The 24,361-nt window shown below is 36.7% G+C and overlaps 1 protein-coding gene across 8 annotated transcripts in view; it reads right to left on the bottom strand.

The window, feature by feature from the left end:
* RASAL2 (RAS protein activator like 2) overlaps nucleotides 1–24,361 on the bottom strand; it is a 339,256-nt gene that overhangs the window by 172,598 nt on the left and 142,297 nt on the right. For all 8 annotated transcript variants that reach the window (XR_011996350.1, XR_003235319.2, XR_003235318.2 and 5 more), the window contains exon 2: nucleotides 1,767–1,894. Coding sequence is in view for 5 of the 8 variants with exons in the window: in XM_026001231.2 (XP_025857016.1) it covers nucleotides 1,767–1,894 (128 nt within the window). In the remaining 3 variants the exon portion in view is untranslated. The remainder of the gene's footprint in view (nucleotides 1–1,766; nucleotides 1,895–24,361) is intronic.

Raw genomic sequence — 24,361 nt, 5'->3', positions numbered from 1 at the left:
CAAAATTACCCTGAGATCCGTGGGCTGCAGAATGGACGTTGTGTTAGCAGGCATAAAAACAACATGAATCTGGGCAGCCAGGGTGGCTCAGCAGTTTAGCGCTGCCTTCAGCCCAGGGCACAATCCTGGAGACCCAGGATCAAGTCCCATGTCAGGCTCCCTGCATGGAGCCTGCTTCTCCCTCTGCCTGTGTCTCTGCCTCGCTCTCTCTCTGTCTCTCATGAATAAATAAATAAAATCTTTAAAGAAAAAAACAAAACAAAACATGAATCTTATTAAGTATCCTCATAAGGGCCCTTGGGGGATCAGGAGCATTGTCAACAAGCAGTCCTATTTTGAAAGGAATATTCTTTCCTGAGCAGGAGATCTCAATAGTGGGATTAAAATATTCAGGCAACCATGCTGCAAACGGATGTGCTGTCATCCAGGCTTTGCTGTTTTGTTTCTAGAGCATAGGCAGAATACATTTAGCATAATTCTTATGGACCCTGAGGTTTTGAGAATGATAAATGAGCACTGGCTGCAACTTCAAGTCACCAGCTACATCAGTACCTGACAATAGTGAGCCTGTCCTTGGAAGCTTTGAAGCCGAATGACTTCTCCTCTCTAGCTATGAAAGCGCTAGAGGGCATCTTCATCCTATAGAAGACAATTTTGTCTACCCTGAAAATCTGTTGTGTTGCATAGTCACCTTCAGGAATGGTCTTACCTAGATGTGCTGGAGAACTTGCTGCAGCTTCTGCATCAGCACTTGCTGCTTCAGCTTGCTCTTTCATGTTGATGAAGGTGGCTTCTTTCGTTCTTTAAACGTCATGAACCAACCTCTGCTGGCTTCCAGTTTTCTTCTGCAGCTTCCTCACCTCTCTCAGCCTTCATAGAATTGAAGAGAGTGAGGGCCTTGCTCTGGAATAGGCTCTGGCTGAAGGAGATGTTGTGGCTGGTTTGATCCTCTACCAGACCACTGAGACTTGCTCTGTCTCAGCAATAAGGCTGTTTCACTTCCTTATCACTCCTATGTTCACTGGGCTAACACTTTTAGTTACCTTCAAGAACTTTTCCTTTGCATTCGTATGTTGGTTTGGTACAAGTGTTTGGTGCAAGAGGCCTAGCTTTCAGCCTCAGTTGACATTCAACATGCTTTCCTCACTAAGCTTAATCACTTCCAGCTTTTCATTTAAAGTGAGAGATGAGAGAGTTCTCCTCTCACTTGAACATTCAGAGGCCATTGTAGGGTTAATTGGCCTATTTCAATATTGTTGTGTTTTAGGGAATCTTAGAGAGGCCAGAGAAGAGGGAGAGAAAAGGGAACAACCGTCAGGGGAGCAGTCAGAACATATAGATTTATCAATTAAATTCACCATTTTAGATGGTTGCAGTTCATGGTACCTCAAAACGATTACAATAGTAACATCAAAGATCACTGATCATAGATGACCATAACAAATTTAATAATAATGAGGAAGCTTGAAGTGATAATTACCAAAATGTGACAGAGAGACAAAAAAATGAGCATACCCTGTTGGAGAAAAGGTGCTGACAGATTTGCTTCACACAGGGTTGCCACAAACCCTCAGTTTGTTAAAACATGGTATCTGCCAAGTGTAATAAAGTGAAGCTCAATAGAAGGAGGCATACCTGTACTTATAATTTATCATTGATACAGCTTCCATTTCTGTAAGTGTCACATATCAAAATGCAAATAAAAACTAGATTTCAGGAATATGGTCAGAAAGAGAAGTAGCTTTCCTTAGTAATAGCCATCTTACCTCCTTCTCCTTGTTGAGCAACACCAACTGGCTGTCTGTGAGGATGCAATACTTCCGTTCCCATGTTGTCGTCTCTGTGTAGGGCGACTGTCCACAAGACAGACGATGGGTAGGTGGCCCCTTCACATCTGAGTGATAAACAGAAAAAACAAAAGTGAGAAACATTATCATGCTTACTTAGTAGATCGGTATTTCAAATATAAGATTGTTCAAAATAGAATTAAATAAGGAGTTTTAAACATGAACCTAAATGCTAAATTGAAAACTTCCTTTTAACAAAATAAACTGTTGTACACAGAAGGGGAAATTGGCCTTTTCATCTGCAGAAAAGAAGGCTGATACACTAGGGAAGAACTGGAGCCCACACCTGACACAGTCACCCCCACTTGTCCAAGTACTAAAACAATGGGAGCCTGCTTCACAGCTAAACTAACATTCCAAATAAAGAGGTGAGGATGACTCAGAAACAAGAACAAAAGATAGAGCCTCTCATCTTCAGGAAGAAGACAACATGGCATGTACACTGAGAATACCGCTGACCCTAAACAGAGAGAATGAAGTTGTCATCAGCCAGTGTCTTCAAAATAGCTTTATTTCTAGTCACACGTAAAAATTAAAACTCTTTAAATGATAGCATGATATTACCACTAGAGGCCAGTAAGATCTTAAAAACCCTGAAAGCAATTTCCTCAAGGAGAGCTCTGAACACATTACTATCAGGTCTCTTAGAGGCAGAGGTACACAGCAGAGCTAAATGTCTAACTCTTCTCGAATGTCTCATTTCCCTCTTAAATACCAACTGGTTACTCTGACTTTCCTTTGGGCCGCCATACACTTTGGAACACATCTTCATCAAAACTACCCATTAGATCTACTAAATAAGGCTTTTATGACAAGCGAATATGAAAAGTTCTTTAGCCATGAAGGACTAATTCCTGTCGAAAATATCCTGAAGAGATAATTTTAAATACATTATTTATTACTATTTAGTTATTATGCTAGAGGAGTATCTCAAACTGGAGAAATTAGAACACAAACACCTATGAGGGCAGAAGGGTTGTAAATCATAAATAAGCACATTTTATCTCTTATATGAGTGTTTTTGTTACTATTACTTTCTACAAGACAATAGGCATTCCTGGTACTGGCTTCAAGGAAATACAAATAATGTCCTAGATATATTTTTTTTTTAAGATTTTATTTATTTATTCGTGAGAGTCAGAGAGAGAGAGAGAGAGAGGCCAAGACACAGGCAGGAGAAGGAGAAGGCTCCATACAGAGAGCCCGAGTCTCCAGGATCCCGCCCTGGGCTGAAGGCGGCGCTAAACCGCTGAGCAACCCGGGCTGCCCTGTCCTAGATATTTTATACTACAATCACCCAAATATGCAAAGCTATAGCTGAGGTTTCATCGGAAATAAACAAGTCAGTAACTAGGGCACCTAGGTACAGGTCTCTTTGTGCAAAGCCTTGTGCGGCCAATATTACCTTCAGTGTTCCTTCTGGCTTAACTTCCTTTGCTCTCTAAACATCTATCTAAACTTGTTGCTCTGCATATTTACGGGATCATTCAACTACCCTCCAAATAACTCAGTCACAGAATCAGTGTTACTGGGGCTTGGCTGGACATGCTATTAATTCTTATTTCACTGCTTTTCCTTTCTCCCCCTCCTGCTCTGTGTCTGTCTCTGCGGCACTGTGCGCATGAGTACCTCTATAGCTTCTCCATTGCACAAACTCTCTTCCCCACCCCCAATTCTTCCCTGGCATTCTAAGAGAGCATCTAAAATTATTTTAAAGTTTTCTTTAGACTTCAAAATTTCCTGAAATTATCACAAAAAGCTTGAAAAGAGCTAACTTCTAATCCCTTTTGACACATATAGAAGTTTCTTGCCTGTACTTAAAAGTCATGTCAAAGCTGATTTTCTTCACATGATTTGGACAAACAAATGGGTTAGATTTTTACCACAATGCAGGCCTATTTTTAGAATCAAATACCAACTCCACTTCAACAGAGGGATGCACCTACTTTATGTGGAAATGTGGTGGTTTTGTGGCCTAGACAAGTTTTCATTCAAATGACTAACCTGCTTACGTAAGTTAGCCATGGGTGACCTAAGCTGCCCACTATAATTTCATTTGAACGGTAATCTCAGGATCTATACTAAGCAAGAAGACACTGATAGGCTCTGTCCATAAAAATTAGAATATAGGATACTATATATACTCAGGTTTCCTGACCAAATAGAAATCCGTATCAGCACTGAACTTAAGAAAGCCTAAATTCCCTTCCCTGTGTCATTCCTGAGTAATTCTCCTAAAGTGTCAGTGTTTCATGTTCTCCCTTCCTCCAACCTGGGCTTCGTTGTGGTTTCTTCATGGTATTGTGAAACAAGACAATGTCTCACACAGCAATGTTAGGATCCCAAATTATTCCTCCCCACTGCTAAAGTAAGAATGAAGAGGCAATGCCACTGTATTAAAAAAAAAATGTTCTGCCTAAATGATGAGATTGATCAGCCAATCTCATCAACTGGTTACAGTTTCACATATATTATCTAATACCCACTTTTTGATCACTTTGTAAGAATGTATACCAAGGAAGAAAATAAGACAGAAATTAAAGGGGATTCCTGGGTAGCTCAGTGGTTTAGCGCCACCTTCGGCCCAGGGCATGATCCTGGACTCCCAGGATCAAGTCCCACATCAGGCTCTCTACATGTAGCTTGCTTCTCCCTCTGCCTGTGTCTCTGCCTCACTCTCTCTGTGTCTCTCATGAATAAATAAAATCTTAAAAAAAAAAAAAGAAACTAAAATAAGTGATTGGGGGGTTCTTCTAAATACTTCTGGATTAAGGTTTAAAGGGCATTTTAAATAACAAGATAAAATAAGATTCTAAAATAACCTATAGATTTAATTCATTCTATCACATCCTCATTTCCACGTTTATGTGAAGATTTAACGGTAGACTTGTACAGTCTAGTACTAAGACTATATTATATTACCACAGGACAGGTTCATCTTACCAATATTACCCATCAGTCAGTCAGTCAGTCAGTCAATCAATCGATCAATCTCTCACTCTCTCCTCCTCCCCCCTCCCTCTTGGCTCTAGTAACATACTTCAAATTTCTGATTTACAGTTATATTTAGTGTCTAAAATTCACTAGAGAAAAAGATAACATAGAATTACAAATACAAATAATAGCAAAACCAGGAAAAAAAAAAATAGCTTTGCCTTGTTCCAGTCCTATAAAGCTAGTAAGGGCACTAGATGCTGTCTTTATTACAAAAATGGAATAATTTTAGAAATTTTAAAAAGCATCCAACATTACTCATTGGATCCCTTGGAAAGCCTTCTTGGGCAACCTAGGTGGCTCAGCGGTTTAGTGCCTGCCTTCGGCTCAGGGCGTAATCCTGGAGACCAGGGATCGAGCCCCACGTCGGGTTCCCTGCATGGAGCCTGCTCTCCCTCTGCCTGTGTCTCTGCCTCTCGCTCTGTGTCTCGCATGAATAAATAAATAAAATATTAAAAAAAAAAAAAGGAAAGCACTTCTCTAAGACTGGCTGTTATCCTGAAGACTAGTAATTCTCAAATTCTTTTGATCTCAGGATCCCTTTAAATTCTTAAAATTATTGAGGGCTTCAAAGAATTTTTATTTGTATGGACTATATCAATATTATATATTAAAATAGAAATTTTTAAATATTTAGTGATTTAATGATAATAATGAGAAAACTATTTCATATTTTTAATGAAATGTAACTATTTTCCAAAACAAACAAACAAAAATGAGAGGAGTCACGCTGTTTTAAGTTTTGCAAATCTCTTTTTTAAAGTCTGGCTTCATCGAAGACTGCTGGGTTCCTATATTTGTTTCAGCATTCTATGTATTGCCTCACATTGTTTTGGTTGAAGTAGATGAAGAAACTCTGGACTCACACAGGTATGCAAGTAGAAGGGAAGAGTATTTTAACAGCATTTTTAGATAATTGTGGATCACCTTTTTTTTTTTAATACTATACCAAAGCCTGACAAGAGGGTACTTCTTAAAAGTAGTAAAATGTGGACTCTGACACGATAGCAATGAACTTTTCATACTCTGTTACATTAAAAAAATCATAAGTGTATCTTACCCTGTGAATGGATTTTTTTATCCATATGCATGAGTTTTTAACATCATGCATTGATTGTTTCCAAAACATTGATTCATTTAGTTTTGCAGATCTTCCAAATTATGGCATTTTTCATTATGTAATACCAAAAAATCGCACTCATTAATCTTCAGAAAAGTCTTGACTTCTTGCAGAAGTCTTTATTAGGAAGCTATCAAGCATTTTTTGTCTTGAATTTTATCATTAGCAATAAGTACTGTTGGTTTTTTTCTCCTTAAATGAGAGGTTTATGTCTTTGTTTTCCCAGAAAATATCTGCCAAATAATCAAGACTGAAGAACTATAGTTTCTTTTTCAGTTGTTGTTTCAAGTAAAAATGGTGTTTTCTGAAAACAAGTGGCAAGTTCAGTTTGCAACTCAATTTGCACAAAATGTTTCCTGTTATGATAACCATCATACTTCAGTATGCAGCTCATGGGCGCTTCCCATATCACCAGACAGAATGTTAAGAGATGTGAATTCCAGGGTTGAGATATAATAAAAATTAAGCACTTTGACTGAGTTCTCAAGGATTTTCTGAGAACTAGCTATTTTCCCCTACAGTATGTGGCAGAGGGCGATGCAATGACTACTGATAGTTTGGAGCCACTGCCTGGATTCCTACTACTGCCTCAGTGATTCTATCGTAATTGCTTTTCCATCATCAGTGCAAAGGTCAATAGTGTGTTGTTTTTTTAAGGACCAGTGTATCGTGAAAATACTTTCAATCTGTAACAAATCAGGGGGATCCTTCGGTTCTAGGGTTCCACAGACCATACTTTAAAAACCACTGATTAGAAAATAGGAAGCCAATGGGGATTCTAAGGAAACCTGGCAACAGCTTGCTCAGGATGAAGTAAGTAGGGAAAAAAAAAAACCCCATAGGTCTTATATAATGAATAGGAGACTAATATAGCCTCGGAAGGGATAATTAGGTTTGTAGGCTGGTAACAGTGAAATAGAAAGAAAGGGGTCATGTGACCCTAATTTTGAAATAGGAATTTAGCAGGGAAGTCCACAACAAAGTTTTTCAAAACAGGAATAAAGAAAACCTAAAGGGAAGCTTTTGAATTTGAAATGAATTAGAAGGATTCAATGTAACCCATTATATCCAAATCATTTCAAAATAGCATTCAAAATACCAGATTAGTCTACTTGTCAATCTAAACGTCAAACCTGGGCCCCCACAAGCACTAATATAAATTAAGTAACTACCTGGCAAGGAAACAACGACAACAATTTACTTGTATATAACCCTTCCTCATAACCCTTCCTTGTAACCAGAGAAGGAAGCTTCATGACCTGTCACATCTCTTGACAAAGATGAACAAAATGGTACAATAGAGCTGGAAATTCTAGCAAGTATATTCTATAACTAGACTCACTGTAACTTTTCTTTTAGAGGGTAAGCAGCATCTTTTCTCTTCCAGACTTAGAAAAGAATCTCAAAAGACTTAGAGTAGGAAAGTAATAAAGGGATCCGATTGGTACAGAAATAGGGGTAAGGAGAATGGAAAAGAACAAGCGCATGACCCAAATATGTAGACTGTCAAAGAAAAAATTGCTGTGGAAAATTTTACTTTTGTATGATACAATCCCTTAGAAGTTCATTTGAGTTGCCTTTGAATCACATCATTTACCAGCCACATGTTCTTGTAACATTCCAGCATTATAAGTTAAATGGAATTGGTAAAATTCTAAACCTACTGTCATCCAAAGCAAGCTTTACAGAGTATTCAATAGAGAGTCTTCCAGTTAACACAGACCCTAATCATCTTAATAATCCTTTCATTGATTCTCAGAACTAATCTAAAAAAGCGAAAACAAAACACAGCTTTGGGAAATCTATTTATACAGGTGAGATTTTAATATATTTAAAGAGAAACACATTTCTAGCATGCAGTTCTTGTAAACTGTAGAGGTCTGAACTACTTAGAAAGATCTGTATTTTCATGTGTCTGTGTTTATTTCCATGCCAGAGCCAACTCAGCTTATTAACAGCAAGTTCTTCCCACCATTTAAATTTCAATTATCAGATTCATTTTCATTCTGAATTTGGTTAGAATTAAAAGTCAAAGTATAAACATATTTTATAAAGTCTCGGAACTGGAGTGACCACTTTCTTAGAGGTAAAAATACATCTAAATAACTTTACAACAGAGCTATGCTACTCAAACTAGCTAAGAACGTGTCAATTTCCCAAACTACACCAAGGACTATTTTTCTCATCACCAGAATGCTCAAAACAGTTTTAATAGAAGTTCAAATTCAAATACCATTTATATTCACTGCCCAACGAACAAGCTATAGTGTTAAGAGACAGTTCTTTATTTTTCTAATAAAGAATAAAATCCTTGCCCAGTCATACAACTTTACAAATGTGGTATATTCTTGGCTATCTTCTACAGGCAATTTCTGCTGCAACACATGATTCTTAATCATAATGTCTATAAATATAACATGCTGCTCAGTAACAGCCCCCTGACATTAGATATATGACCAAATAATTTTATAAATGTGGTAATGCTGTCTGCTCAAGACTTCATGTGGCTGCCATCAATTACTGCATCAATATATTTTAAGTCACCCTCTTTAATTCTTAAAGTATTGAAAGGAAAGACAAAACCAACCAGGATATTAAAATAAAGTTTAATTTTCTTTATTTTATCCCCTCATAACACTTCCACCCTCCATATTCTGTCAAAATGTCAGAAAATACCTATTTGCAGAATAAGCAAACAAAAGTTTTCTTAAAATAACTACCCAAACACTAAAATTACTGGTTATGAACTCTGCTTTGTTCTGACATGCAATGAACCCTTGGGTTGGCAAATTACATTACAGTGCATAGAAATCGATGGCCCTAGTAGATTTAAAAATGGTCACACTCACCTTGGTGAGTAATAAAGATACTAAGTAATAAATGATTCAACATATTTAAGATATACAATCATTACTAGGTCAGGAATGTTTGCCTTTATTGAAATACATTTTAGTCTTTATCATAAATTCACTATGAGACCATAACTATTTACTGAAATGAATTTATAACATGTCTTTTATCCTTAGCTAACCATTTTAGTTTCCTTCCCAACTATGGAAGCTTAATTACCATGCTACTTGATCACTGGTATCTAGTCAGAAAATCCCCCTGCTTCTCGTCACCCTTTTTAAGAGAAAAGGAAGGCAAGTAGGAGATATCGTGTGACAGTTCTTTCTGGTGAGTAGTTTCCTTTAGACTGAGATTTGCAGAGGGTCCATTTGCTTCCTGCCTCTCAATCTCAGCAGCACCAGGGCCTAAACCCAAGGCCTCTACCTCTGCTCTACTGCAGGGCAGTTACCTGATAACAATGTAATAAGTTCCTTGAAGGCATAACCTTTATAGTAGACAAGAGATGTTTGATAAAGGTAACACTTCTTTTTTTAGAAGAACTAATTTTAATTGGATGCTATTACCTAAGTTTTTTTTTTTAAGATTTCATTTATTTATTCGAGAGAGAGAGAGAGAGAGAGAGAGAGAGGCAGGCAGAGACAGGCAGAGGAAGAAGCAGGCTCCTTGCAAGGGAACCCGATGTAGGTCTTGATCCCTGGACCTAAGATCACACACTGAGCCACCAGGCATTCCTATTACCTAAGTATTTTAAAGAAGATAACCAGGATGGGAAGGAATTCCTATGATGGTTCCCTCTTGCTTTTCCCTTCCACATCACTGCATCTGATCACATGTGCCATGCAAGAGCAGCAGAGCAGATGACATGGTTTTTCTTCTGCTTTTCAGACACGCATTAGAAGGAGTAAGTCTCATAACTCCCACACCGGGCCAAGTACTGCTTAAGCAACTCTGGCTTGGGTAACTGAATGGAATCTTGTGAATGAGACCACATTCAGATGACAGATGGCAATCAATCACAGCTTGTACTTCAACCGCAACAGGACCACTTACATCTATAGTTCATACTCTCATCTAAACAGAAAATATAAAATACCCCAAATAATTCACATATATATTAATCCTTAGAAGGAAAAAAAAGGTCTATGTGCAAGTTTTCCCTAAACAGTGAAATATTGTGCAAATTTAAGAAAAGTGTAAGAAAACACTAATTTGTTCCTTAAAACATAACCATGATCTTATATAAATGATCACAACTCAAGATCCTTTTTGTGTCACTTATTGTTGTTACTGGTAGAAAAATGAACTATGCTAAGAAAATCTCAAACACCATGAAATACTCATTTCCTTCTATTATATTTAGTATCTTTTCCTATATTAGTACACCCCTATGCTTGCCTCTTTTTTAATTGAATCTCATCACTTTACTTCAGGGGCAGCTGCTGTGGGGAAAGAATTAGAGCCTTAAAAGGAATGTGATTCTTAGCAGAGAAGGAAAAAAAGAGTAATAAATAGTTTACCACTATTGAGAGATCAGTTTCTGAGGTTTTAGCAATTGGTTGTTGAGCCAATACTGTAACACTATCTCTCTAAAGGAGCAAAAGAAGGCAGACTGCATTAAAAATAAAATCTATCAAGAGTTTGGCAGCATTAAAAATTTTTTAATAGCTCTACCTCTCTCCACAGTATCAAATGAAATAGAATTCCAGAACTAAATATGCATCTCTTCTGAATTGTGACCCATTTGAGTCACAAATCACTGAGCATACAGTGAAAACTATCAAGGAGATAATACAGGCTTCTCTACAGAATCCTATCAGTCATTCTCTGCTAAGTCGACAACCCAATTCAGTCAGCTCAGCCCTGATGCAACTTAGCTGACTTACATAAGAAGTGAAAAACCTTTCTTTTTATCAAAAACCACTGACCTCAAATCAGTAGGAGGGAACAAATACCTACAGTATGAGACTATGAAGCAGTAAAAGGAAGCATTTAGCATTTTCTCTCCAATACATCCAATACAAACAGAACTGACACGCCTCTTATCTAAATTTAATCCATGCCTGCAAACGTGTTGGATGGCAAATTTTCATGTAACAAGAGACTATTCTGATTTTAGGTAAAGAATAATTTCGTTCAAGCTCATCTAAAACTTGCAATTAATTTCTCCAAATATTACTAAGTATTCTTAATATTTCATATATACAATATTACAATAGTATACACCTATAAGCAATTCACCAAAAACTTCTAAATTAAAAACAAATTAGCAAATTAATTAATATTTGGTGAACTTGTTAGTGGGTATGTTTATGCACAATATACAGTATCAGATACAAATTACATTTTGCTCATATACTGCAAACGTGTACTGTAGGTAAACAAACAATCTGTTAAAATGCACAGGGAATGCAAATAGAACAACAAAATAAAATTAACAAAGCTTTCTAAAACTAACACCACTTTCATAATTTTACTGTTTCTCACAAACAGGTAAGAATCACATGTATATGCACAGTACATGAAGACATATGCACAGCAAAGCTTATGTCATGTCTATCTTTTGTCTCTCATTAGGCTTTATCATCTCCATCATTTCTCCTACTGTAAGAGGTTTACTAATCCTCCTTGCTCACCTACTTTTCACAGGCTTTTCCATTATCTTAAAAGATATTTTGATTGCATGAAACCTTTAAACAACGTGATCACAAAATACAATCCTGTTGGGAAAACAACTGATATAGGATGGTATTCTACTCTACATTCTCTTACCCAGATTCACGTGCAACCTAATGTTTTTGGCCAGAATGCACGTGCAAGTTTCTTTCAATGATACTTCAGTTTGGATGGTCTATTTCAGGTTAAAAATTTCCAAGTCATTGTAGCAAATATTTGAACCATGAGAGTTCACATCAAAAAATACATACATAGTACAGACAGTAAAAAGAAAAGAATGAATAGAGGGAAGCAATTGATGATAAGTGTCAAATAGGAGAAATAAAAAAAAAAAAAAGGTCAACACAAAAAGAAATGCACAGAAGAGGGAAGTCCTTTGGAGAACAAATTAGAGTTGAAAAATGTTAAAGGCTAGTAAACCACACTTCTTCAAGAAAATTACTTGCTCAAAGTGATGCACCTAGCAAAATTATCTTATAATTTAGGTCTTCTGATAAGTAATCTAGAATTTTTTCTAGCATATCAGTAAAGTTCCTTGTTGTCTTTTGTTTTTAATTCATTGAGTGTTTATTTATTGTATATACAGCACTGAACTTCACCTGGGAAAATAACAGTGAACAGGACAGACCTAGTTACTGAACTCAAAGAGCTTTAATTTAGTAGTCAAAAACTGTACAATTAGAATACAGTTAACTTAAACGATTATGATAAACACTAAAAGAAGCAGTAGAGGGTGTTGTAAGAGCATATAATAAGAGCAATGGACTTAAGTCTGCAGCATTATGGCAGCTGGGAAGATGGTCAGTGAGCGAGGGGAATTTAAGTATAGCATTTCAGGCGAATGAAATCACAGGCCCAAAAGTCTTTGAGGAAGAAACTGGTTCTGCTCCTGGACACCTAAAAAGGAGGCTTCTCCAGCATACCACATAGGGAGCAAAGAGTGAGGACAGAAGCTAGGAAGCTGGTGAGACAGTCTGCACCAAGGTCACACAGATGTGAGAAGCAGGTTAAGGATGTTTGTTGGTCTGGATCCCAGGAAGCAAAAGAAGTCCCTGAAGAATTTTAAACAGAACTGATGCACATTTTTGTCAAGAGGTCAATGAGGTTTTCATTTCCTGAGATTAGGAATTCTGGAAGAAGACGAAGTTTAAAGAGTAAGCTGGTGAATTTAGCTTAGATCCAATTAGGGGGAAAAAATTAAGTCAAAGCTAGATCTGCCTTTCCAGGTCTAAGACCTCTAACCTTGGCCTACAAAAAAACCTAGAATTGCTTCAAGGAGTCTACAAATGCCTTATTCAAATTTTATTTCAAGAAATACATGGTAGCTACTAAGGTTAAAATGGAAGGCTGAACATATATAATTTCACTTCTTTTCAAAACTACACTAAAACTAAAGTTGAGTTTATATTTACAGGTAGAGACAGAGAGAGCTAAAACTCCACATGGATAGAAAGAAACAGAGAAAAATTAAATCAAATTTTAGAAGCTATAAAGAAAATGTTCCAGTGTTAATTTTTCTACCAGGCCTGAGAAAATTGAATCCTATTCTAAGAGTGAGGAAAGCTGAAAAATCAACCCAATTGACACCACAGAATCTTCAAAAAGTTTATGGATAGGCCAGTACTAGGTATCTCTCCATGGGGGGGAGGGATGATCTAAAATGAAACCTGGATAAGCTGATTTAAAAATCAGTCAGGGGATCCCTGGGTGGCGCAGCGGTTTAGCGCCTGCCTTTGGCCCAGGGCGCGATCCTGGAGACCCAGGATGGAGTCCCACGTCGGGCTCCCGGTGCATGGAGCCTGCTTCTCCCTCTGCCTGTGTCTCTGCCTCTCTCTCTCTCTCTGTGACTATCATAAATAAATTAAAAAAAAAAAAAAATCAGTCAGTGTTCCAAGATCTTCTGTCCAATTAATTCTATAGGCAAATGTCACTCCCCAACCACTCAGGTAAAAGAATGGAGGTTTCCTCTCTTACAAGGTAAAATCAAGGGTGAACTAAAGGATGATTGTCACACTTGAGAAGAACATAAAATGCTAAGAAGTGCTTCCTGCAAAATTCTCTTTATGTTCCCCCTACCCCCCTCCTTCCACTGACTCACAGAAGTGGCAGACAGACTTTTGCCCCCCAGGTGGAAATTAGAAGAGTATTCTATGGGTATCTCATCAGCTCAAGGGAAAAGTACCAAAAGGGATTCTCCCAACAAACAGCCCATAGAGATCACCTTACAGAAAAGCCTTCAGTAGACAAGCTTCAACTCTACACTCAGATCTTCTAGGCACATCTCTCATATCCCATTCTTAATCTGGAGCAAAGAAATCAGAGATCAGAGAAAAGTCTACCGATGAGAAAACAGAGATCAAAACAAACAGGAAAGGGCAATTTGCAGGAGATACAAATGATACCAGGAGAAAAAAATACTACCAACCATCATTATCCTCCAAGAGGTATGAGAAGAAATGGTGCCCATTAAACAAAAACAGGATGCTCTTTATAAAAAAGCAGCAATTATAGAAAAAGAGCTTTTGTATGTTAAAAACATAACAGCAGAAATGAAAACAAAACCTAATAGTACAGTTAGAAGATAAAGTTCAGAAAATATCCCAGGGGGGCGGGGGGGGGAGGGGTGGACAGAAAGAGATGGAAAAGAAAAAAGAAGAGAAACTTGAGAAACTAATGTAGGAGGTTCAACATAAAAATATTAGAAAAAACAGATGTCCACCAAAATACATCACTAAGAAAAAACAGTTTACATGCAAAAGCTCAGGAACAAGAATGAATCTAGACTTCTTAAATGCAACCCAGGAATTTAGAAGACAATGGAGTAATACTTTAAAATTCCAAAAGAAAATTATTCACAACCTAAGTATTCACAGAGCTGAACAATCAAGTGTGTGAATAAAATAAAAATGTTTTTGATAAAAAAAAATGTTTTTGATATTCAAGGCCTCAAATTTTGGCGAGTGTCTTAGTCTCTATAAGCTGCCACAACAAAATGCCGCAGATTAGGTGGCTTAAGCAACAGAAATTTATTTTCCCACAGTTCTGGAGGCTGAGAAACCTAAGATCAAATGCAAGCTAATTTGGTTCTTGGTAAGAGCTCTCCTCTGGACTTTATGGCTGCCTTCTTGCTATGTCCTCACATGATGGAGATCAAGAGGTATATCTCTTCCTCTTCTTATAAACGCACCACTTCTATCAGGTTAGGGTGACACCCGAATGACCCCATCTAAGCAGCAGTATATTCATGTTATTTAGAATTAAGGAGATATGTAAATTCCAGAATAAAAAATTAGAAGAGCCAAAGTTCTTGCCTCAGAAAAAAGAAGATGGCGTGAGGAAAACCAATATATTCTGTTCAGAAAAAGGCAGACAATCCAGTCAAACAATGGGCAAAAGACCTGAACAGTCACTTCATAGTAAAGAATATCCAGGGCAACTGGGTGGTGCAGGCAAGTGTCTGCCTTTGGCTCACATCATGACCTCAGGATCCTATGATGGAGCCCCAATTCGAGAAGCTTCTAGCCTTTCCCTGCTCCCCACTCATACTCTCTCTCATTCTCTCACAAATAAATAAATAAAATCTTAAAAAAAAATTCCAAATATCCATTTAACATGTAAAATGGTGCTTGACTTCACTAATCATCAGGAAAATACAAATTAAAACCACAATGATGGGCAGCCCTGGTGGCTTAGCGGTTTGGCACTGCCTTCGGCCCAGGGCGTGATCCTGGACACCCGGGATCAAGTCCCACATTGGGCTCCCTGCATGGAGCTTGCTTTTCCCTCTGCCTGTGTCTCTGCCTCTCTTTTTCTCTGTCTCTCATGGATAAATAAAATCTAAATGAATGAATGAATGAATGAATAAAACCACAATGAGAAATTACTACTACATACCTACCAGAATGCCTAAAATGAAAAGATACTAGGTGTTGGTGAGGATGTAAAACAATTGCAGGTGGGAGGGCAGCCCAGGTGGCTCAGCAGTTTAGAGCCGCCTTCAGCCCAGGGCGTGATCCTAGAGACGAGTCCCATGTCAGGCTCCCTGCATGGAGCCTGCTTCTCCCTCTGCCTGTGTCTCTGCCTCTCTCTCCGTGTATCTCTCATGAGTAAATAAATAAAATCTTTAAAAGAAAAAAAAACAAAAACAAAAACAATTGCAGGTGGGAATGTGAATTGGTATGATCACTTTGGAAAATTGTTTGATAATATGTACAAAAACCAGACATATATATATCTGGCAATTCTACACCTAGATATATACCCAACAGAAATAAGGACACATTTTCACCAAAAGACATGTGTAAGATTGCACACAGTGACATTATTCATAACATTCAAAAGGTAGAAACAATCCGAAATGCCCACCAATAGTAGAATGGGTAATTGTGGTAATTCATAAAATGGAGTATTATCTACCAATGAAAGTGAAAGTGCTACAACTATATGGAACAACATGTATAAAGCTCATAAATACAGTATCAAACGAAGTAAGTCAGACAAAAGATGGATCATTTCTTATATAAGGCTCAAAAATAGGTAAAGCTTATCTACAGTATTAAAGCCAGCAACACAATTACTCTTAGGATGCACATGACTGGGAAAGGGCACATAAGATGGACTTCTGGGATGCTATAAACATTCTCTCTTTTCAGCAGGGTGCAAGTTACTCAAATATGTAGCCTTTGTGCAAATTTGTCTAGCTATACATGAAACTACAGGATTTGTGTACTTTGCTCTTCTGTGTACACTGTATTTCAATAGAAATTATCCTTTTTTTTTTTTAAAGTACGCCCTATGCCCAACATGGGACTTAACCACACAACCCCAAGATCAAGAGTCACATGCTATACCAACTGAGCCAGCCAGATGCCCCCCCAAAAATTATAAAGACTCCATTTCTACCATTTATAAGTTGTGTGACCTTGGATAAATTACTCAACCTTAGCGAACTTTAATTTATTCATCTTTAGAAAAGGGAAGACAAAACACCTGCTCTCAGGGATTTTTGTGAAGTTTAATGAAACAATATACACCAAATACTTAATAAAGTGCCTCACATATACTAAGCAAAAAGTTTGGCATAATGATTAACCATCTGGGCACTGAAAGGAGGAGAAAATCATGTAGTCTCATTTTGAATGAATTTGACTTACATGAGACATGACTTTAGCTGTGTAGTCAGATGACTAGATTCAAATCTGCTACTTACTATTTCCATGATTTGGGGCAAATGATTTAACCTGTGACTCCACTTTCTCAATTATGAAAGGGAATAAGATCATGGTTTTGTGTGTGTGTGTGTGTGTGTGTGTGTGTGTGTGTGTGTAGAAAAAAATTTTAAATTAGATTAAAAGTGAAAGACCATTTCAAACAGAATGTTTGAAATTATATAAGCCCATCTATAGTTTCATGTGTGCATATGTGTAGGTGTGACTGTATGAGTTATTTAAAAACATGAAGATACATAGTGCAGAAAACCTCTAAAGGAGTTACAAGTATTTGCCTCTATGGAACAGTAACCAGCTGAGGCATTGGTAGAGAATATAACTGCTCTTTTTCATTTCAATTCTTGTAGTACACACTTGTAATTATATGCATCTATTACGATGATTTAAGATTACATTTTTAAATGACGTTATTTACTTTAAAAATATACAGCTAAATCCTACCAAAATGAGAAAATGGTTAAAGAAGGCTCCAAACAAGTTGATCAATATCAAGCTCACACACAAAGAAACAAAGTTTAAAGCCCTTCAACACATTCATAATTCAACTTCTCTATCATGATATATAAAGTGGGTGGCATAGAAATGCTAACTTTGAGTCCACAGATGCTTAACTTCTTCTATTATTAGTTAGAGAATCACCTGTTACTAGGGAACTACCTATTTTTAACTAGTTCAAGCCTACTTAAAAACCCTAGGAATAAGAAATGTTAAGGCTTTCTGTTTGTTTTATAAATATCTAAGTAGTACTTGGAACATCAGGTTGAAACTTACACTTCTCGTATGACCCTCTAAGGTTTTAATTTCCCCCCTAAGATAAGTAATACAGTACCTGAACATGCAGGAAGGTGATACTAACTCAGGGCCCTGGTACATACTGCCCTATGCAAGGATTCTTACACAGAGCTGCTTAACATAACTCCATCCTGATTTTAAGCACACACAAACTGTTTACAAAGATCTCTTAGAGGTTACCCAAGCAAAGGAATTTGGCAGAGTAAGATTCAGAGTCATGGCAGGATCCATGTCCCACGTTAGATTATTTGATTAAACTAACATACTAGAAAAAGATAAGAACAATTTCTCAATTTCTGGCACACAGGGAAGTGCTCAATAAATGTCAGCTCTCATTATTATTGTTACTGAGAGGCATCATGTTAAGAACACAAAATCTGGAGTCAGACTGCCTGAAAAGGAATGCTGCTCTATTGCTTACCAGCAGACTGTAATTAAAATACTTAACCGCTTGGGGCCCCAGCTTCCTCATCTTTAAAATGGGAGTACTATGGTCTTTACCTCACAGGGATGTGATAAGGATCACACGAGAAACCCAACATTTAGAACAGGGCCTAGCATATATTAAGCCTTTTTTTATTATTATTCTTTATACTTGCCACATCTGAAATATAGGTTAGTTTCTTATTCCAGTTCAAAACTATTGATTCTAAAAATATTGTAATAAAATAGCAGAGGAAAAAAAACCTGGTTTAAACTATTAATAATCCTCAGAATTGTATGATGTATATAAATAAACCATTCCTTGAAAATACTCTGGGGGAAAAAATGCACAGGCTTGCTCTAATAAAAGGAAATTTCCATTGGTAAGGGTCTGGAACACCACTGTGCCATGAATCCACACATCATTCTTGACACAAACTTGAACAAAGGAAGAGCCAATAAACCGAAACCTTTGGACCACAGAAACAAGATAAGTGAATATAAGGGCAGAAACACATTCTTTAAACTGGTTTGGCAACTTAATGTACATCATTTAGGTCAGTCTACTAATCGCTTCACATATTTTTTAAAAAAAAAAGAGGGGGGAAGAAGAAGGAGAAGGAGAAAAAGAAGAAGAAAAAAAAATAATAAGAAAATAATCTTTTTAATGGCACTGCTTTAATCTAACCAATTAGTTCAAATACTCCCAGCTCTATAAGCCTCTTACAACTGCACAGCTGATAGCTAAACTTGAGAAAAGAAATTAATCCTCATCTATTTTTCTACAAGTTTCAATTAGTACAAAAATGTGTACACACTTCCCAAATGCAATTATAAGAATGCAAAAACAATGAGAAATTTGGGTGATATATTTTGCTTTTCAAAAAAAAAAAAAAGTTGAATACAAACTCAAACAAGCAATAGAGAGAGTAAAGTCGTCCCTGCTTCTTAAAATTAAAGCCTGGGAGAAATCTCTCTCACTGTCACACCACACACACACACACACACACACACCCCACACACACACACAATTAAGCCTCAATTCCTATGGGTATTCAGGTGCTTTTCCAAAACTGTCAGAACTCCTCTGTAGGTCCCCAAACAAGAGATCCATTGTGTGGATCTGTAAATTGTATGACATCATTGAAACACAAGCACCAATTGGTATCACAAAACAGTTTGTGTTTCCAAGGATACCAGGAACTTTAAATACCCTGCAGTTGTACAAAGCCCAGGAGCGCGACCTTCTAAACAATACCAGGAGCCTGCCCACTTTCTCTCTTTTTTAGTCACTGTTTCCAACAGTGAAAGGACACTGATTTTGCCCCAATAATTCCTCCAAATAATATACTCAGGAATGTTCCTCAATCATTCAATTATTCATTTTTATATTCTCAACCTAATGACAGCAAAAAAGAGGATTAAGAATTTACATAGGCCTAATAATGGCGAGACTCTCAAAAGGCCAGGCTGGAGTCTTTTAATGAAACTTCACTTCACATTTGAGATTTTTAAAATGCAATGCACATAAACACATCTGATGAAGCCCTACAGTAATGTTCCTCTGTGTTATGGAGTACTCTTTTAGTAACACAGAATATAATTTTTTCCTCATGTGCCTTTCCTGGAAAAGTTAGTTTTCCTTACTTAATATTAGCTTTGAACTAACATAGGAGTTTAGTATGTAAACTTGTTTATGCTAGCTAGAAAAACTACAACACAGAAATACAGGATGTGAGGTATTAAAGTTAACTGTATTATTGTTAAAAGTCAAGCACATTTATAATCCTTTATACAAGTCTCTTTTAAAAGGTGGTACTTATGTGCTCGCTTCGGCAGCACATATACTAAAAGGTGGTACTTAGAGTCAAGTTGTTACAAAAGGCCTGTGGCTAAGCTCTTCTCTAATATCTTTCTTTCCAGAGTTAGACCTATTTATATGATCTTTACATCAACTTTATTTGTGGAATATTTTAGATTAATTACATGTACCATCGAGATTTTAGGCAGTTCCAGAGTTTTTATTTTTCTATTTAGGAGATAAATATTTTATGCAATTATTTCTCAAAATGTAAGCTGCAAACTGACAAGGAAAATACAAAGAACTCCCAGACACTGCAATCAGAAAGTCCCAAGAGCTGTCTCATGATGCTAGCAGCAGCAGGGAGCTGAGCTAAATGAATGGAAAGCCACACCTTGTGGCTTTGCTCTTTATATTATCTCACATTCAGATAGTTACAATGCCAGGATTACAGGGCAGAGAAAGAGTATCTCTATTTAGCCATTTTTATATATTTTTTGAAATACTATCTTTTATTACAAACTCCTTTGAGTAAAGGCTGTGTTAGACGCTTACTTATTTTAATTCAAGTTACTAGTACTGAGTATATTTTAAGAAGCTTATACATTGCTTGATACGTTTGAAAAATACATATTATTTTTCTAACCCATAAAAATGTCAGAATCTCAGTGAAAAAGAATGACTTACACAGTTGTGCAAATTTTTCTTTTAATAAACAGTAAGGTGAAGAATAAAATAGTGTATATAAGAGTCAATTACAAGCCCCTCAAAATATAGAAGAGAGATATAAAATGTTAAGGGTCTTTTTTGTTTCTTTTACTTTAGAAAACCAGTGTGGGCTTTATATAAGTCCTGAAGAGATTCCAAAAGTAACAAATATTGCCTTGCCATGTGAGCGTCTATATGAAACAAAATTAAGTGTGATTTATTATAAGCAAAGTATGTTTAGTTATATCTCATGATCATGGTCTACTGGATAAAGAAACATACCTGCCCTAGCAAACTCAACTTAGTCAATTAGAAGACAGCAGTCATGATCTGCTTCTCTAATTACTGCCACTGAGAACTATCTTTTAAACCTTCTTTTGCTTCAAAATTTTACTAGTGCTTCACTAATTTAATACTTTTCTCTACCTCATTGTCATACGGACACTTTAAAAAACACTAACAAGAAAAATTAATTCAATGGAAGCATCTCATCTTTTTATAAAAGTGCATAATTTCATCCATTAAAAACTAGTTTCATTGTAAATGATGGTGCTTTCACAATGTCAAATCTAGTCAAAAGGAAATAAAGCAAAACCAGATGGGACAAATGAAGTTTGGAGCAGATAAGAAGCTATTCAATACTACAATTCCATACTTTCCATTATATGCAAGGGGAGAGAAGGAAAGTAGGAAAAATGGACTGCAGCCTGATGTAACAGGGTAAATGGAAAAAGCCATGTACTCTGAAGCACAAAGAGAAATGTGGGATATTACTTGTAGAGGTTAGGGAGATTGACTCCTTCCCTATTGGACGAAGATGCCCTTTAGCACTTTCATAGCTAGAGAGGAGAAGTCAGTCCTGGCTTCAAAGCTTCCAAGGACAGGCTCACTCTCTTGTCAGGGGCTGATGCAGCTGGTGATGTGAAGTTGCAGCCAGTGCTCATTTATCATCCCCAAAACCTCAGGGCCCATAAGAATCAAGCTAAATCTACTCTGCCTGTGCTCTAGAAACAAAACAACAAACCCTGGATGACAGCACATCCGTTTACAATACAACACGGTTGCCTGAATATTTTGATCCCGCTATTGAGATCTCCTGCTCAGGAAAGAAGATTCCTTTCAAATTAGGACTGCTCATGGACAATGCACCTGATCCCCCAAAGGCCCTCATGAGGATGCTTAACAAGATTCATGTAGTTTTTATGCCGCTAACACAACGTTCATTCTGCAGCCCACAGATCACAGAGTAATTCTGAACTTAAAAGTCTTATTCTTTAAAAAATGTATTTCATAAGACTGTAGCTGCTACAGATAGTGATTTCTCTAATGAATCTGTGCAAAGTAAATTGAAAACCTTCTGGAAAGGATTTACCATTCTAGATGCCATTAAGAATTCTTGTGATGCATGGGAAAAGGTCAAAATATCCATAATAACATGAATTCAGGACAAGTTGATTTGAACTCTCACAAATTCTGGACTTCAGAGGAGGCAGTAACTGTGGATGTCAGAAATAACAAGAGAACTAGACTTGAAAGGGGAGCCTGAAGATGGGACTACACTGCTGCAATCTCATGATCAAACGTGAATGGATGAGGATCTGCATCTTGGGGGTGAGCAGAGAAGGTGGTTTCTCGAGATGGAATCTTCTCCTAGCAAAGATGCCATGAAGATTATTGAAATGACTCCAAAGGATTTAGAATATTCCATGAACGTAGTTGATAAAGCAACGGCAGGGTTTGAAAGGACTGACCCCAATTTTAAAAGAAGTTCTACTGTGGGTAAAATGCTGTCAAACAGCAGTCAAATGTCAAAGAGAAATTGTTAAAGAAAAGAAGTATCCTTGATATGGCAAACTTCATTGTTGTCTTTAAATGAATATATTGTGATTAAACCATAATTAAATCACCTTAATAAAAAATAAGATGAAGAAAAAGGACTCTAAAATCATAATATCTATGATTATATTTCATCTTTCCCCAAAACTGGGGAGAAAAAAAAGCAAACTTTCCTATTATACCCTTTTCTAAAGAATAGTTATCTTTTATATCTTTCTTTGGTTTACTATCATATAATCTTTCATATTGAGGTTTAAATTTATACCTGACAAATGATGTTTTCTCATGTCATTGTTAAACACAACTTGATTTCGACTAAGCAGAAGTTTTAATGAGAACTCTAAAACTAACAGAAGATTGTAGGGGAAGATAAAACTAGAAACATGTACAGACAAGACAAATGACAGCAAATGTTCTTGGATCTCTGAGTGTGCTAAAACAACTATTATCAAATTTATTTTTAAAATAATAAAAATAATAAATAATCTTTTACGATGACAAAACAAGCCTCACAATTTAGACAATTTGTAAGATCACTAAGTCTAAAATAGAAGATATTTTTCTTTAGTAACTCAAACTGCTAAGGCTATTTAGGGTTGTACTCTATATTATAAAGCCTAAAAAGCAATATAATGGTTATAAAACAAACACTACCTGTGACATCAAAACATGTGTAATTTACTCGGGAAGATGGACATTTCTTTTATAACAGCGTTGTTGAAATATAATTCAAACAGAATAAAATCCACCCATTTAAAGTGTACAATGCGGGCAGCCCAGGTGGCTCAGCGGTTTAGCACCGCCTTTGGGCCAGGGCGTGATCCTGGAGACCTGGGATCAAGTCCCACGTCAGGTTCCCTGCGTGGAGCCTGCTCTCTCTCTCTCTCTCTGTCTCTCATGAATAAATAAAATCTTAAAAAAAATAAATAAAGTGTACAACCCAATGGTTTATAATATATTCACAAATCTGTGCAATCATGATCTTTGTTGATTTTAGAACACTTTCATCACCTCAGAAGAGTTTAGTGATGCTTTAACTATCACTCTCAATATCATCCCCCTCAGCCCTAAGAAACAACTAATCTACATTCTACCTCCATGTATGTCCTTATTCTAAATATTTGCTATGAATGGAATCATAATCTGTGGGTTTTCAGTCTCCATAACATTTTAAAAACTCATGTTGTAGCATGAGTACACCACTGTATGGACATACCGCTTAGGTTCCCCATGCATCAGTTAACACACACTTGAGGTGTTTCCAACCTTTCGCTCCTATGAATAATGCTGTTATAAACATCTATGTACAAGTTTTTCTTTATGTTGACCAATGTTTTCATTTATCTTTGGTAGTTATCTAGAAATGCAACTGTTGAGTTACATGGTTATTCTATGTTTAATGAACTGCCAGGTCATTTTGCAAAAACACCTTTACCATTTTACATTTCTTTTTTTTTTTAATTTTTTATTTATTTATGATAGTCACACAGAGAGAGAGAGAGGCAGAGACACAGGCAGAGGGAGAAGCAGGCTCCATGCACTGGGAGCCTGACATGGGATTCGATCCCGGGTCTCCAGGATCGCGCCCTGGGCCAAAGGCAGGCGCTAAATCGCTGCGCCACCCAGGGATCCTACCATTTTACATTTCTACTAGCAATGTATGAAGGTTCTGATTCTCCATATCCTCTTCAATAATTATTACTATCTGACTTCTTTTTTAATCTAGCCATTCTAATATGTACGAAGTGATATCTCATTGTGCCTTTTTTCCCGCTTTAATCAATACAACTGACAAAACTAATATATTTAAAGTGTACAACATGATGATTTGATATATGTGTCATGGTGAAAGAATTCCACCAAGTTGATTAACATATCTAACACCTCACATATTAAGAACTTTGTGAATTCTGTTCTCTTCGAAACTTTCAATTATACAATATAGTATTATCAACCGAAGTTACCATGTTATATACATTAGATCCTCAGGACTTATTTATATTATAACTGAAGTTTATACAGTTTTATCAATCTATCTCCCTCAACTCCAAACTTTAGCAACCATAATTCTACTCTGTGATTCTGGGAG

Source organism: Vulpes vulpes, chromosome 13, assembly GCF_048418805.1.
Source record: "Vulpes vulpes isolate BD-2025 chromosome 13, VulVul3, whole genome shotgun sequence".
NCBI classification, from domain to species: Eukaryota; Metazoa; Chordata; class Mammalia; order Carnivora; family Canidae; genus Vulpes; species Vulpes vulpes.
Note: the sequence above shows the minus strand (reverse complement) of the source record. Positions and strands in the feature narration are given on the sequence as shown.